Genomic DNA, 17,506 nt, shown 5'->3' on the forward strand with positions numbered 1-17,506 from the left:
CCAGTGTGTTCATTATTGAAGTAGACTTGACTGCACGCTGTTGTTTTTCAGCAGCTTTGGCGCATGCAGTGCAGATGTTGAACCTCAGAGCAGGCTTGCAAACGTCACTGCTGCACGCGATCGCAGTATTTTTGGCAAAGGCCGTGCAAGTTCATCAGAAAATGAAAAAGTTGTTTCTGAAAGTCGCTCATCGGAGGAAAAAAGTATTCCCCATTAGCATTACAGGACCACCGCCGCCACCGCACGGTCACAAGAAAATGCACTGCCCTTCAAATCTACTTTGACTTACTGTTCTGAAACTTCCTTCGTTTGATTTTTATTTATTATGTTTTAAGCCAGTAAAGACCAGGGACTTGGTGCCATGATAATTCTCTTACAGTGCTATTGTGTGAAATTATAATCACTTGTTATGGAATAATTTTTATAGTCTTTTTTCACACCAGACCTTTTTTTTTTTTTTTGTATTTGTACAGTGGCGTGGTGATACTGATACGTTGCCATGAATTATTGTAACCAATAAAAAGCTTTTAACCAAGAAAACATGGATGGTCTTTGCAAACAAATACACAGTGCACACTCACAGGCACGCAAACTTTCCCGCCCATACAACTGTGAAACACATCTACACACAGAAGTCAGCCAGTGAGGTAGTTTGTTGTTCAGTTCATATGCCAAGCTGTTTTTTTGTGTTGCTTTTATGGCTCTAGTCACACCAAACCAGCCTCCTAATTCAGTGACAGATTACAAGTAGTTGTGGTAACCAAATTGCTGGTTGGAAGCAACGTGTATCCTAATAACAGCACTGCATTCACTCTCAGATTTGCTAAGGCTTGCAAATATTTGCTAATTTCCAAATGCGGCCGATTGCCAAAGCACATCCGAGTCACTCTGTGCAACATGTCTGCAGTGTCTCTGTACAACAGGGGACTCGACTAAACCGGCTGTTTTCTGGTTATGCTCCTACATAAAACCTCAGGTGCAGCAACTACATCACTATCAGTGGAGGAATCCCTCTTTCAAATTGATGTAGTTCTGGCTGGAGATTTCTGCATGTAGACAGCCACAGATTTGCACTTTTGATTTTTGCTGTTAATTTTACAGTCAGTAGTCATTATCAGCAGCAGACTGCATGTTATTGTCGACTTCACGCCATTCAATCGTAAACTAGCAGCAGAGTGACTAATTTATTGCAATATTGATGCACCTGACTGCAACGTAGCCCCGGCTTCACAGAAACCATTTCCAAAGCATTGAGATTGCAAATTCATTGCACACAGTTGCAATAACTTTGGTCGCGCTGCAGTCTCCAACCACTGTTATTTCTTTGTGTGAATGTAGCATTAAAAAGACAACTACCGCCAACAGTGCAGCTGCACTGCAGGGCTAATTAAATTACAGCGAACACCTTTGACCTTTTTCTGTAAGTGTCCAAAAAGAAACGCACAAAATCTCGTTTTAGATCGTTGCAGTTTTAATGCAATTTGGAAAATCTACACATACTTCAGGACACATTTGAGGAAAAAAAGTTTACAAAGTGCACACTGGTGTAGTCATCATCAGGTAATGGGTATAAATAAAATAGGGTATTATAAAATATATATATATGAATATCTTGAAAGCTTTTGTTCTATACAGTTTGGAGTATTAGAAAATAGAAGACAAGGCTTCAGCTTTTCATTCGTACTTAAACGATTGAGTGAATTTACTGAGCTTCCTGTGAAAATGTTTACTTTCATTATTAAATTAATGTTTTTCACACAATGTAGATGTGACCACACAGATGCACGTACAGTCGTACTGATTTGCTCCATAGAGGTTATTGAAATATTCACAGTCAGAAGCACATTAGTGTCCAAATACAGCACCCGACCGGTGTGTGCACGCCGACCAGGATAACAGTGACCCGTGGAGCATATCTGCACAACAGGATTCTGTGTTACAGGCAGGTGTGTTCACTGCTTTTAGAAGAGCCTGACACACAGCAGACCCTGTTGTGTCTGGGCCTTTGCCCGTCTCTCTGCTAATCATGAAGAATCGGCTTTTTTTTGTTTTTAGATTAACAGTCAAATCTACAAAATGACAAAAAGAAGGGAAAAAAATTACAAGTGGCTATTCAGATTGAAAACTGTTCCCGGGGTACCAACAAAATTATAAATGAATAATTGAGAAGCTGATTATCAAAACATTGGCGCATAAACCTCGGCTGTAGTTTACGCGATCTTGCAGTGACGTGGCACCGAACTGAGGAATGACTGGCTCCGTGAGAGCTGAACTGTGGAGCGATGAAGAACAGGATCTTCACTGCTCAGGCTGCAAATACTGCTTGGTGAACTCCTCGAGCTGTTTCTCCAGGTCAGTGGCTTTATGTCTGCACACATCGAGTATAAAAAGAAATACTTGACTTATTACCTTCTTGGTTTGAGATAACATTTTGTGATATCTGTCATGTAGAACTCAACTACACGTTTCCAATTACTGTTATCATTCATTTGATCTGAGATGTTAACGTTCCCCACACTGGTTCCTGATAAATTCCCAGACAGACACTTTACTTTTCCCGTTATTCCCGATAAGAGAGAGAGCTGGACTGACCGCAGACTCTTGGAGCGGCTCTGGATGCTCTCCAGCTGATCGATCTTCGCTGTCAGTTGACGGATTTCTGCCTCCAGCTCTTTCTGCGTCTGGTCCACCTGCTGACAGAGCCTAGCAAAGGTTGTTGCCATCTCCCTGGTAACACAGAGGGCACAGTGTGGCACTGCTTATTTATTTAGCTCTATTACAGAGGGCGGGGCTGAGCTGTGTAGGTTTAAATTAGGAAAGGAGGGAGGAGGAGGGAAGAAAAAACCATGAGGCTAAAACCTATTCATGCACACAGAAGAGCAAGTGGCAGAAATGATTTTTAGATGGTTCACAGTGCACACCGTCAGCTCACTGGATAGACAGATAATAGGAAAGGCAGCACACTTACTGTTGGACTTGTTTGCTACAGTTTGCACTCGTAAGGCTGACCATGAGCTGCATTTTATCGGATGCATAGTCCACAAACTGCCGCTTCAGAGCACGCTCCTTTGCCTTCGTGGTCCAAGTGAGTCTCTCGTATAGGTACAGCAGGCCATAGAGAGAGGCTGACAGGGCGATCAGCCTCCAGCCAATGGTTCTCCACACCTGAGAGAGAGTAGGCAGGTGAAGCATGCTTATTTTGCTGTTTTGGTGGTGGAAGCTTAGATGAAACATGTCGAGTTCAGCACCGTGTATTTGCAAATACTACTCTTCTCTCTATAGGTTTACAAAGACGGTCATCTAAACAATCCTTTTGAGCTACAATGGAACAAATATCAACCATTTTTAACAGGAAAATGTTAAATAGGCTAAAATGCACATCACAAAGATGCTCTACTTCCTGCTGATTCACACTGGGGGGGGTACATGTTAGTTCAGTGGTGGCACAACTGTGTGTCCAATTTCGTTGGACACACAGTTTTGGACATTTAGCTGAACTTCACATTACTTTTGATTTCTGAATATTGGAACACCCTGGTCCATAACAAAGCTCAGGGAGTGCATCAAATAAAAACTCAATGTCAAAACAGTTTCTTACAATTAAATACATCCAATCAGAGTTCATATTGTTTGACTGTCCACTATTAACTGAGAGGTTAAAATGAGACCTGGGTTCTCGAACTGCTTTTATTGAAACAGGTTCAAACATCTTTGACAGTGAAACCAGTGCTGTGGTTGAGAGCAGCTTCTTTTATTTCTTTTTCTTTCTTCTTTTTATTGTAAATCACTTTTGTTTGAAATGTGCTAGATAAAAAAAAATGGACTTACTGTCTTCCTTACTCTTTACTCACACACCATATTTCATATGTTGGAATTAAAAACGACCTCAGACACAACTTACCACTCCTCCAACGACCAGTACGCCCATTGAAGTGCGGGAATTGAGGGAAGCGATGGCTACCATCAGGTCCTGCTGGGTCATGAGGGCTGTCTGCTGGTTGGGCACTGCCACGGTCGTGGGGGGCGCTGAGGAGGAGGGTGTTTGGGTCTGAGGCAGTGCTGGGCGAGGTGTCTAAGGAATGACAAGCAGAGTTTTTCAGAACAGGGTGTGAAAAAGTGTCATTACAATAATAATTCTTGATTGGTGCGCACCTGAAAGTTCTGGTCCACCAGTCTAAGAGCTCTCTCTGCATTGGCAGGTCCCAAAAAGCGGTGGACTAACGCTTTCCAGCCCAGCGAAAACTTAAACTCAATGTCTTCCTGGAAGTCACTACAAAGTGTGGCGCAGTTTAGGTCGTAACTCATGTCAAACTTCCTGCTGTTCATCAGCATGGACACCTGGCTCTGGGTTGAAGAGGGAAGCAGAGGGAGCATGCTCTCTGGAAAGGGAGAATCCCAGCATAAAATGAAGAGAAGGCATATTTGGACACTAGGTGGGCAGCCCTTCAAAGTGAGGACATTCACATTTGGACACATTTAGAGCTGGTATAACTTTAGGGAGCTGCTGGGCTCAAAGTTAAGAACCAAATATGACACATTTGTGTTGCACTTTTCCTTACAAGGAAAAAGAGAAACCAATTTATAGAACGGCTCCGGAGGTCTTTTCATCAGAGGGCACATTAACACCTTTTCAACATCACTGTCACTGAGCACAGCTTGCATGCGTGCATGACAGTGACGCATTTGTCACATAATGGGGCATGGAATGACGGCATTCAGCGAGGAGGGTAAATATAGCAGTGATCAGGGTGTAGCAGACATCAGCCTGAAGGCAAAAAGGTTCTGACCAAGTTTAGCAATGCTGCGAATGAGTGATGGAGCGAAAAAATGCTGCCCTGAAGCCATTTTCTAATAAAAAATATCCATTTCTTAAGAGATTAAACCATTTTCAGAACAGTTTTAGACATTGCATTAACGACTTCAGCTTTTATATTGCAACATTGCAAAGGAGCTCTTATTACTTAACATCCATGTTACGTGAATTACCTATCATGTATTCCTGGGTGGACTGAACAGAGGCGTTGACAGCATTGGAGCAGCGGAAAGCCAAATTCTTGCCCATCCCCTCCTCCACATGAGCCAGCAGCTCCTGCCAACAGCAACAGGGGTCAGAGGTCAGATGGAAAAAAGGATCTTTGCACGCATGGCCCTGTCACAGTGTTTATGCAGACTTAGCATCTGTTATTGCACTAAAACTGAAACACTGTAGTGCTAAAGCTAGCAGATGCTAGCTGCTTTCAGAGGAAGGAAATAGAAGCCTGTCAGATAAAGTTAAACTAAATGTGTGTACACAGTGTAGTAGAGAGAAACTTCATCAAGTAGTATGTACAGGCAGTTTATCTGCTTGGTGACTGAATGTGTAGCAGACAACTTTAATGAGCATCGATTGTTGACACTTACAGCAAAACTAAGCAGAACATCATTTTTTTTGGCTTTTATTTCGTCTGAGGTGTTTTTATGTTGCCTTTACTTACAGACTTGTAAATTTTGAGGACCTGAGGTGAGGGGTGGAAGTCACTGTGGAACTCATCAACAATTAAATGAAGGCGACAGATCTCCTCCCCCATGGCGGTGGAAACCTGGATAAAACGCAACATGGGAGCTCAAGCAGATCTAGTCAATGACACACAATGGAGCTTCCTCTGGTTTCTGTCCAGGCATCAACAAGTTTTTCCAATTTCAATATCAGCAAAATAAAGAAGAAAAAAAACAATTACAGAGTTTTATTTTTGCATATAGAGGTAATTAAGTTACTTTCATTTAAAGGAGAAAGGAAACAGACAAAAGCTCTGTTAATCAGCTAGTTCAAATAAAATGTTAAAAATGGCTCGTTCCATCTTCTTCGATCTTATTTGTCTTTGAAGCCCGATCAAGTCATCGCTGAGCCGATATTGATATAATTGCAAAAACTAAGACCATCTTGTCACCTGCTGACTCTGAGAAAGTGATCGTTTACTTCATCCAGGCTTGACGACTGTAATAGTCTTTATACCAGCCGGGCTCTGCTCTCTCGTCTTCAGCTAGTTCAGGAAGCTGCAGCCCGACTCCTGACAGGCGCTCGTAAACACGACCATATCTCTCCAGGCTCGTTTACACTGGCTTCCAGTGCATTGTAGAATTGATTTTAAGATGTTATTGCTTGTTTGTAAGTCTCTAAATGGATTAGCTCTGTCATACCTCTCTGACCTTTTAACTAAAAATCCTGCAAACAGATCTCTCAGGTCAGCTGATAAGTTGCTTCTGATTGTCCTTAGAAGCAGGCTAAACACAGAGGAGACCCGGCCTTTGTGACTGCTGCGCCCAAACTTTGGATCAGTCTGCCTCTGCAGATTAGGATCTCTCCAACACTCGACATTTTTAAAACCTGTCTCAAAACACATTTTTACTCTGTAGCTTTTAATCATGACGGAGTTTGTGTTTTATTCTCTGTGCGTGTTTGTTCTACTTGTTACTATGTAGAGCACTTTGGTCAACCTGTGTGGTTTTTAAATGTTGCTTACAAATAAATTGATTGATTGATATAATATTTGCTATTTGCTGACCTACTGGCATTTATAACATCTGATAAATTTATCAGCTGATCTAAAGAAGAGACAGGTGAAACACCCTTCAATCAGGTGTTGATTATGCATAATTTGGCCACCAGAGGGCACCCTCCCATCTGCTGTTGGCAACATGTTTGCTAATCAAAGCAGACAGCGTGAACAAGTTCATAAATAAACGAGAAATCTGTTTTATAAGCAGAAAAAAAACCTCTTAGCTGATATATAGTAATATCTGGCTCCTTAAAAACCGATCAGATGAAACACCTAATTGATCAGCAGATAATTAGCACTGCATGTGTTGGTGTAATCACAAAGTAAATATCTGAGGTTGGAGATCCTTCAGGGCAGAAAAAAATCCATTTCTCCTTCTGTCAGTGTTACCTTGGACTCCACGTCCTCACTGATCGCCTTGATCTTCTTTTTAATTTCATCGATTAGCAGGTTGAGTTGATTCTTGACAAACTCCAGCCGATCCATCTGATACTCTCTGTCCTCCAGTGCCGCCACTCTGAAGACCCACCCCCCAAACAGGAAATGCTGTCACACATGCAAACTAGCAGGTAAATAACTTGACAGTAAAACGTTGATTAGACCTGCACAGCAGAAAGAAGCAAAAAAAACATGTTGACAACTCAAATTATGACCTAATTTTTCAGCATGCTGATATTTTATCTCTAGAAACCCTTCAGCTGGAGGAAGATCAGACATTATAAGTAAAGAAAACGTAGTGGGCGCTCACCTCTTCTCCGCGGCCTCGATGTGGATGGCATCCATTATGCTCTTGACTTGTTCTGTGATCTGCTTGGCCCTGATAGTGTGCTGCTCAAACTTTGTTTTCACTGCTGACTGCGAGATACACTCCTGCGAGGCCATAACACACAAGTTACTGTGACATTTACTGTGGCTGCTGCTGGACGCCGTGCGGGAACTTGCACGCCACCAGGGACGAATGTAGGACAAGATAAACACCTGCTACGTTTGACTTAAAAGAAGAAGAAAAGAAATGGAAACACAGGTGTGGAAACGACAGCAGCAGAGTGCGTATCTTGTGTCACACAGCCCACATTTGGTCACAGTAGTGTGTTGGTGATCTCACAACAAAATTAAGAAAGAAAAATCAACATATTAAGTGAATTTAAACACAAACGCAACAGAATGAAGGAGGAAGTGCAACATAGATAAGTAGGAATTTTATGTCATGTTGGGATTTAAAGTAGCTGTTCTTCATTTTAAGTAAAGAGTATCGCGATGACTTACTGGAAACAGATTCCTGACCCTGACAGAAGCAGCTCTCTAACGATATAGTAAATCTACTTCATCAGAAATGTGCTTTCTTTGTTTTTAATCACAGAGCATTTTTTGTTTCCCCTTTTCCAGCTGTATGATGATTTGTCTGATATGCTCTCTTCCAAACAATTCCTCCTTTATTGGGCTATTTCAGGTGTAAAGGAGGAGGAGAAGTGTATGCTAACTTGCTAATTGCCTACTTTAACATTTTCCTATGTTGGATCTAATCTGATGTTCCAGCATCCATCACTAACAACCCCAACAGCCAGACCAAGCTGCCAGTGAAGCCAAATGTCTCTTATTCTATGTGCATTTATTCCCAGGATCTATACAGTAAAATACAACAAAAATCAAAAGACCACAATAAGATGCAAAATTTAAAAAAAAAAACTAAATAGAAAAACTCAATGAAAAAAGGTGGAACAAAACAAACGGCTGCCCTCACCTAAGTGAATCTAGATTTCAGCAATGAAGACTCAGGTTGATGTAAAAAGGCGCAGTGAGTGGACGGCCCTGCGGGAGTCAAAGTCTGAGCAGCTGGCTGCTTCTGTCAGCTGTTACTGCTCGAGGAAAGACTCACGCTGACTCTTGTTTTTTTAAAAACATTGAAACACACACAGACTACTACTACTTTGAGCTGGCAAAGGAACATCTGAAGATTTCTTATTTATTCCACAAATGTTAGCAGACTTATGCAACAAGCTAAGTTCTGGTTTTGTAGAGCAGCCACTCTTTTCTTCTCCTGCTCACAATGAATGAGGAAACGATCTCAGTTAGCTTAGCGGTGAGTTTCCTTCTTTCTTCAGCTGTAATTTCTGACAATGCGCTAACTGCAGCTCTCAGCAGGCATCCATGCAACCTAACGTTTCTTTGAATCCTATATTTGTAACGACTGAAACATCCATCCAACACTCAGTTTGTTAGTAAACATTGGAAGATACGCTTCAATGTATTTGTTTTCCTAAACGCACACAAACACACCTCAAACCTCCTTTCAAAGCACTGAAACTCCTTCAGTCTCTCCTGGAAGCCCTCAGCAAGAGCGCCACCTGTTGGACAATTTAATCACATTAGAAAGATCATAAAGTTCTGAACATGACTGCAAAAATGCACGCGTACAATACTTTGACTCACATCAGATGTAAACATCTAAACCTCTCATTTAATATTCGTTCATAGTTCTGCTTTATATTGATATCAAGGCTTCTGCGTAACACTGGTGAACGCATGTGTATGAAATCTGGGTAGTACACTTCGTTAGCCCGACCTTCCCTGTATCCTCACCTGTTTCAGGCATGCCTTGTGCACGCTGCATACGGGAATTGAGCACCTCCTTTGCAGACACAAAGAAAATGTGGTTGGGTGCCTTATCACGGTCCAAAACTTTGAGCTCGTCCACCAAGAAGTTCACACAACGGTCTGTGTGCTGCTTCCTCACCTGAAAAAGAAGACATGCCACCTTCACGTATGAGAGGTTTTTTACATTATGTATTCTCAAAGTAACAATCTCTTTCATTGGAGGCTGATGACACAGCAATCCCATACTCACATCCTCCATGTATTCTGGTTCATTTGCTGAGGCGTCCCAGCGATTGTTGAGGATGAAGATGTTCGGCTTTGAAAGACGCTCATTCACTTTGTGGAAAAAGTGCTTTTCCTAGAAGCAAAGAAGTGGGGCTGTTAAAGGACAGTCTGAGTAGTGCAGAACAGTAAAGACAGAAAGTCACTTCTTTCTTTCCAAAACAAAGCTCCTGCTTGCAGTCTGCAGGGGTAAAAATCCTCACGGTTTGCACACTTATGCAGAAATGGTAGCTTTATGTTTGCTACTCAGCCATCAAAGTTATTTACATAAATCCTCAATTTATATCTACAGAAGAGCCCAGAGTGGAATGCAAGTCTGCTTTGCCTTTAAGAGCTGCAGCTGCGCTAAAGATCTCTGTGACTGGCTGTGTTTAGCTTCACGCTGCATGAATGTGCAGACAGAAACAAGAGTGGGGCCTGTTTGTGGTCAGACATAAACACTGGCTGGTTGCACTCTTATCAGCTCAGCATAGAGAACATCCACACTGGCCCCTCTGGCACTCACAGAACTGGAAACTTGGAGTCAAACTGCTGTGCCACCATCCACTTAAATGAAAACTTAGAGGCTTATAGAGCAATGATGGGTGACAACGGGCCGACGGACACAGCAACCCTATCATCTATAGCTATCGATATATGCATTAATATACATTTAAACAAGTAACTGACAAAGAAAGAGCAGATAAAATATCAGTAACTAACAAGCCTAATAATGGTTTTAATAATGGTTTTGATGACTGACACAAGCATATAGGCAATCTGAAAAAAGCTGACTAGACAGATGAGATAAGATGACAGGTGCTGGCAATACGATGACAAAATTCAGAGCTGAATTACAAGCGGGAACAATGAGGGAATTTCTTTGATCAATCCTTAAGTGAGTGGCGCTCACCCACGGAGCTGTTTTGATGATTTAAAACGTTATCCGGCCTTTTCCCCAGCTCAGGTTATTCCCTATCTACGCATGAAAGTGCTGCTGCAACTAATTATTGAAACAGAGTGACATCAGGACAGCAGCCAAACATGAGTTTGATGTGTGTGACACACTTTACCGTGTTCATGAGTGTAGACTCCGAGTTTGCCACCAGCACAAAAACATCAGCATCCAGGCAAAACTTGTCTATCCAGCTGTCCAGCTGTAACGTGACGTCTGTTCCAGGGCTGGAAGTCAGAAGGGAGGTCAAATACACCAAATGTACGAGATAGGTGGACTTTTCAGATGCGAAGATCTGATCCTGTTACCTGTCTACAAGCACCAGGTCGTCTCGCAGCAGAGCACATTTGGTCTTTGGCCAGAAGACACGAACCAGGCAGCCAGCATCCAGGCTTTCATCCATGAGAAGTGCGTGAGCCAGCTGGTTCACGGTCTGCAGACGGGGAGGAAATCCACTGATGTTAGGAATATTTACACAAAAAGTTTATAGTGATGCAAATGAAAACTTTAGCACATTTTGCAGCCACCAAAATGTGTTAAAAACCACCGAAGGGTGCTGGTTTGGACCCTGAATTGTCCCAAGAATCCATCAGAGTGTGTTAACAAAGCACCTTAGGTCTGTATGACTGGAAGAAAAGTGGCTTGTAGTGAAAAGTGCTCCGAGTGCTTGATTCGAGTACAAGCGCATTATTTATAAATATGAGTAAATTTACCACTTGGAAACCCACCTAGCTTTAATCACTTGAGTTATTAACACGTAAAAACACCAGACTGATTATTAGGAAGGTGAGACGAAGCCGCTCAGCTCCACACAGTAAACAAGACTGTAGGGTCTCCTTTAAATTTCAGACACCTGACACTGCAGTAAACATCCTGGCTTCATGTCACATGTTCTTACATGGCTACAAGTTCAGCCTTTGCCCAGTTCAGTTTGCATTCGACTGACTATTTACGTGGCTGTAGCTCAGGAGGTAGAGCAAGCCATCGACTACCTGAAAGGTTTGTGGTTCAATCCCTGGCTGCTCCACTCTGCATGCTCGCAGACACATTGGAGTATGAATGTGTGTGAAGTTAGACAGAAAGCACTTACACAGAAATAAGTGCTGGTGTGAAAGCGCCATATAAGAACCAGTCCATTTAGCTACTCAAGTGCTACATTTATCTGCAACTGTGAAAAACTTCAGTCCCATTATTACTGGTGTTTTAATAGCAAACCACAAACAACAAGAATAAGGACGTATAGTATGATAGAAAGAGCGGCAAGCAGTGTGACCAGATGGTCTGATTAACGACCACGGTGGCATTCTGGTGCGTGTGTTCACGTAAACTTTGTCCTCAGTTTCTCTGGAGGGGATCAGGTGCACATAATTACTAGACAGAGCTCGCAAACTTCCAAAAACGTTCTGCTGCCTCTGAATTAAACTTACCTTGACACTCTTCTTTTCATCTGAGCCGTCTGTCTTGAGGTAGGCCTTATCATCATCGGTGCCCTCCACACTCAAGAAGCAGTTGGTGGTGTGGCCAATACCACTTGGCAGCACTCGATCCCTCAGCATGGCGTTAATCACTGTGCTTTTACCATTACTGGTCCTGAGATCAACAAACAGATTCTTTACTTACTTATTTAACCTTTATTCACACAGGCGGTCCCACTGACACTCCAGGTCTCATTTGCAAGTGAGACCTGCTGTTGCTCAGTGTGCTCATAATTTTAAAAACTCATAAAGAAATTAAAGTGTTACGTACAAAGTTCCTGTTATTTTCAGCTAGTCCAGCTGCTGTATGGTGCAATTTATTGCCATCTGACTGAATTACTTGAATATAGGACATGCTTGTTTTGCTGTAACACAGTTTCACGGTCAGGTAACTACTCGAGGCACGTGACTCATAGTTAAAGAAAATGAAAGTAAAGACACGCCTATCCACACAACAGGGAAAAGAGCGCTTTACATTCCCACGACTGAGAGCGTCACAACGAAAAACCCACTCTGGAAAATACCATTTAAGAATAGCACCGCTTTTGGTAAAGCATGTGTAAAGCATGTTTATTATAGTTCAACGAAAGTAAACATAAAAAGTAAAACTAGATGTGAAAACACCTGATTACACTGAAATAAAAATAAAAAGACTTCTTTAGCAAGACTTAAGATGAGTGTGAATCCACTTTCTTCACAAATGCACCGTTTATATTGTAATACCTGTTCTGATCTTCTTAAATCTCACAAACACATCACTGTGAAGTAAACTGATAACAAAAACTTTTTATTAATAAAATGTCATTAAATAAAAATAAATCTGGTCAACAGGTAGACTAACCTGCCAAAAAAGGCCACTTTCATGTGCCTGCGTGCCAGCACCTCCTTAATGACAGCCAGTTTGTCTCTATATGCCTTAATCTGCTCCTTCTGATCCTGAGTTGCGATGTTCTCCAAAACTTTATTCCCGCTGATGTCTGTCAGCACAAAACACAGCATGAAGAAAAGCAAGTGCTGTGCGCCAACACTCCTGATTGACAAGAAGTCGGTGTTAGAAGCTCCCAGGCAAACTTCTCTCACCTTCCACAAACTCTGAAGTCTCCTTCACGTAGTGGAGTAGCTGCTCGAACACATCGCTTATCGTCTTCTTGGCCACAACAAAGTGCTTGAGAGGGGAAAACTCGCCCCGGGCCGAGTCTGTCCGTCTGAGTGGAGGCGCTGCAGCCATGCTGGTCAATCTGAAGCCGGAGGTGTCAGCAAGGACAAACACACTTGTATCAGCGGGCACGAACAACACCGCAAACACAGTTTGGATCGAGCCGAAACACTTCTGTTCATCTTAATATTACAGTTACATAACTTAAGTATCAAACTGCAGTGGATGGAAGATGGATTGTTTATTAAAAGTGTTTTTAGCAAAGTTATCGAACAAGAGTTAGCAGTGACGCCGTGCATCTCCCTACACATTCCTACACACGGAGTTCAGATAGGTAGCTGTACACACATATGCCCGGCTTTTCTCGGTTAGTTATTAGCAGCTGTCACACTTGAAAATCTGTCACGGTGAGTGCTGTCCTGGAGGCTAACAGATTAAGCTAGGTCATGTTACAGGCAGCCGTAAGCTAGCATTAGCCCCGGCGCTACTTTTTTTCCTCACCGCTGTCCAAAGAGAGCCCGCGTCCTCTTCTCATAACACAAATAATATAGATCCGGGTGGACAATGCAGAGATTTCCTTTGCTTACTGGAAGACTGAATGCTGTCAGACTGGCTAACCCGTGTGTTCACTGTAAAGTCACAGCGCCAAGTTACTTAGAGGAAGAAGTATGCTTCCGAAACAAATTTTCAAAATAAAATGCCCCTTTGACAGAAACACTAGAAAGTACAGTACTGTAAATGTGAACGCTGCTAACTGATGTCGCTTTAGTTTAATTGCTGTTGAACTACGTGTGTTTTACTGTTTTACCGCTGCCATTGTTTTTAGATCTTAAACGTGTCAGCCTTGAGAAACAATATCGACTCTATATATTGTTTCTCTTTGAAACCGCTTTAGCGGCCTGACCGTTCAATTGGAAGCTTTCTTTTATTTTCAAACTTAAGTGTCTAGACTTCCTGTTCTTCCACTTGACGCAGCCCCCGCCAGCGTCAGCTCCAGTCTCAGGACAGGGGGCGGAGATAAGTGACGAAACTGTTGTCCGGAAACAGCCAATCAATGAGCAAAGAATGTGTCCGACCCGGAGCTCTCCTTTACTGTAAACGCCTGACCAGGATATCTATATACGATTGATTAGAGTCTTTAAAAAACAGACTCTCTGCACATGTTTCTGCAAAAAACTTCTAAGCATTTAGTGAAAGTGAAGTGAAAGTAAAACAAAAAAACAGTGAAACTGAAAACAATAAGCACCAAACCTGGTAAACCTGCTATTAAAACCAAATTAAACTAAAATCAAATTTAAAACGAAACCAAAGGTAAAAACCTTTGAAAAATGAAAATAAGACAGCAACAGAACCCAGGTTGATGTTTGTGCCCTATCCCAGTTTGATAGAGGTCACACACCATTTTTAGAATACAGTGCTGTGAACAAGTATTTGCCCTCTTTCTGATTTCTTTTTCTTCTGTGTGTTTTTATTTGTCACACTTTCAGATCTTTTTCAGATCATCAAACAAATTTTAGCATTAGACAAAGATAACCAGAGTAAATACAAAATGCACTTTTTAGATCATGATCAAAAGTGGAAAAAAAAAAAAGCTATGCACGCTTGGCTCTATGTGAAAAAGGTCATTTGAAACCTAATAACTGGTTGTGCCAGTCCTGGCAGCAAGCCCTATAATCAAGCAATCGTTTTGGTAATTGGCAATGAGTCTTTCACATCAGTGTGGAGAAATTTTCGCCTACCTTCTTTGCAGAACTTTTTTAATTCAGCCAAATTCAGGGAACGAACGGGGCATACTTTGTCTGGATTTTCTGGTAGAAAGCAGAATTCATGGTTTCATCACTTACTGGAAGTTGTCCAAGTCCTGAAGCAGCAAAGCACCCCCAGACCATCACACTACCACCACCATGTTTGACTGTTGGTATGATGTTCCTTTATGGAAAAGCTTCAGCTTTTGTCTCATCAGTCCACAGAATAGTTTCCTAAAACTCTTGAGCATCGTCAAGATGTTTTTTGGCAAATTTTGGCAGTCGAGCCTTTATGTTCCTTTTGGTCAGCAGTGGTTTCCTCTTTAGAGCTCTCTCATGGATGCCATTTTTCCAGTCTCTTTCTTATTGTTGAATCATGAACTCTGACCTTAACTAGGGCAAGTGAGGCCTGCATAAGTCGTTACTGTCCTCTTGGAGCAATTTTGGTCGTGGCTCCTGGGAAGGTTCGTCACTATTCCAGGTTTTCTCACTGTTGTTCACTGGAGTCTTTAGAAAAGCTTTAGAAATGACCCTAACCCTTCCAGACTGATAGATGTCAATGACTTTGTTTCTCATCTGTTGAGTTTCTTTAGACCGTGGCATGATGTGCTGATTTTTGAGGTCTTCTTGCCAGCTTCACTTTGTCAGACAGGTTCTGTTTTATTGATTTTTTGATTCATTATATCTGGCAGTAATCAGGCCTGAGTGTGAATAGTGACATTAAATTCAGCTTTCCAAAGAAACACACAAAAAAGTGGTTAATCACAGTTAATTTACTATTTACAAAAGTAAGAGTTTTTTTTTTTTTTTACAGCACTGTATACAGCCAAACTGGCAATCTCAGCAGCAGTTTGGTTACTAAAGTAAAGATTCAAGAGCTTTATTGTCAATACAGTAGCATACACAGTATACAGTGTACCGAAATGCTGTTTCACCCTAAGCCCCCCATGGTGCATTTATACATATATAAAGGATATATCTCCAAGAGATATAAAACTAGGAATTACAAATAAATAACATGCTAAGTTTTGGTAAAAATTAAGGGATAAAAAGGTACTAATTACTAACTATACAATTCTATACAATACTATAATGGTAACTATACAATATTAACTGTACGATAAACAAAGATAAATAAAGACAGGACAGAGACAATATAAAGTGGAATGTGCAGTAGGTATTGAATACCAGTTTCAAGTTATTGACAGGATATTATTGACAAGACATGACAAAGATGTGTGCAAATATAATATAATTTAGGTGTGTGTTCAGAACTCTGTGACTGAGTGTGCAAATAAGCATACTGTTCCCAGGACCAGTTTGTAGTGGATTTGTGGTAGTTTTTGTTGTTTTTGAGTCTTTTGATGATTATTGTAAGGTGTCTGTAGAGGTGTATGTTTATATCAGTCCTTTTGTGGTAGTGAGTTGAGGTCTCTGACTGCTTGGGGGAAGAAGCTCTTGCAGTGTCTGGTCGTTACAGTTTTAATGCTGCGAAACCATCTGCCAGATGGAAGGAGGGAGAACAGTGCATGTGAGGGGTGGAAAGTGTCCTTCACTATGCTGTTCACACGTCGAATGATGTGTCTGTCACAGAGTTGGGAGATGGATGTGAGAGGGCTTCCAATGATCCTCTCTGCTGTCCTCACTATCCGCTGCAGAGACTTCTTTTCAGCGAGGGTGCAGTTCCCGTACCAGATAATGATGTAGCAGCAGAGGACGCTCTCAATGGTTCCCCGGTAAAATGATGTGAGGATAGGAGGAGGGAGACTGGCCTTCTTCAGTTTCCTAAGAAAGTGAAGACGTTGTTGGGCTTTCTTCATGATGGTGGTGGTGTTCAGGTTCCAGGAGAGGTCAGCTGATATGTGCACACCCAGGAACTTCACACTGATGACCATCTCAACAGCAGATCCGTTGATGTGCAGTGGGGTGTGGGCCATTGAGCTCTTCCTGAAGTTAACAACCGTCTCTTTAGTCTTCTGAACATTTAGAGACAGGTTGTTATTCTGACACCAGTCCACCAGGTGTTGTACCTAAACTGCATGATGTAAGATATTTTGTGCATCTGTCAGTTTCCAGGAACAGTGATCAGACAGAGTTAATCTGAAACCAGCTATACATGTGCAAACAGCTCCTTCTGAATGGGACAAAAGCAGAGAGGAAATGCCTGTGCGTGCGTGTTTATATGTGTGTGTCACTTTGGCAGCTGGGACAAACTGCTATCAGTCAGCACAGCGGACAGTGAAATACCTCCACCAGGACCTCCAGCCTCTCGTTTTGCTTTGAGATATTCGAAATCTGCTCATCCTCTCAGGAACTCGCGTTCGAACCTCTTTTTTTTCTCTTCTCTTGGATTTCTTTATGGTTTTGTGTGAATTTATGATGGGGAATTAAAATGGTGAGGAAGAAAAAGCTGCTGGTGTTTGAGTAAGTATTACTCTTGGACGCCTTTTCTCTTTAAAGTGTTTGCTCAGTGTTGCCTATTTGGTCTGTAACCTCGATTTAGTTATTACAATATACTTCTGTCACATGACTTTATACATGTATGTTTCTCTATTTGTGGCAGCTCTCAGATGCTGATGCGGTTTTGATTTGGTGAATAATGAATGGACACTTATTTTCAATGTGGCTTGGGCACCATACATTAATAATGAGATGGATATAGCAGCTGCTCTCCCAGGCACATATTGATTTCATGCCATCCAAGTGAATTTTAATCAACATTAAACTCTGACTTTGGGAAATATTCACACTGTAATCGTTATCGTCCAGGAAAGAAAAATAAG

The 17,506-nt window shown here is 41.8% G+C and overlaps 1 protein-coding gene across 1 annotated transcript; it reads right to left on the reverse strand.

Moving 5' to 3' along the window:
• Positions 1–1,450: 1,450 nt before the first annotated feature.
• Positions 1,451–13,622, reverse strand: mfn1b (mitofusin 1b). The gene is made up of 18 exons (XM_063466254.1): positions 13,480–13,622; positions 12,903–13,060; positions 12,664–12,799; positions 11,775–11,937; positions 10,656–10,780; positions 10,466–10,574; positions 9,382–9,489; positions 9,117–9,270; positions 8,814–8,881; positions 7,285–7,406; positions 6,927–7,053; positions 5,475–5,579; positions 4,987–5,089; positions 4,153–4,379; positions 3,902–4,072; positions 2,969–3,165; positions 2,593–2,727; positions 1,451–2,368 (listed from the first exon to the last, which is right to left on the reverse strand). The coding sequence occupies exons 2-18, from the start codon at positions 13,048–13,050 to the stop codon at positions 2,299–2,301; spliced, it is 2,268 nt and encodes a 755-aa protein (XP_063322324.1). The 5' UTR covers positions 13,051–13,060; positions 13,480–13,622; the 3' UTR covers positions 1,451–2,298.
• Between the last annotated feature and the right edge of the window lie 3,884 nt (positions 13,623–17,506).

The sequence above is a fragment of the Pelmatolapia mariae genome, linkage group LG23, assembly GCF_036321145.2.
Source record: "Pelmatolapia mariae isolate MD_Pm_ZW linkage group LG23, Pm_UMD_F_2, whole genome shotgun sequence".
NCBI classification, from domain to species: domain Eukaryota; kingdom Metazoa; phylum Chordata; class Actinopteri; order Cichliformes; family Cichlidae; genus Pelmatolapia; species Pelmatolapia mariae.

Bases quoted from the DNA above. Each gene is read 5' to 3' on its own strand.
- mfn1b (XM_063466254.1), bottom strand. From the start codon at position 13,050: ATGGCTGCAGCGCCTCCACTCAGACGGACAGACTCGGCCCGGGGCGAG. The intron at 11,938-12,663 runs GTTAGTCTACCT...TGTTGATCTCAG, and splicing joins AAAGTGGCCTTTTTTGGCAG to GACCAGTAATGGTAAAAGCA. The intron at 10,575-10,655 runs GTAACAGGATCA...TCTGACTTCCAG, and splicing joins GACCTGGTGCTTGTAGACAG to CCCTGGAACAGACGTCACGT.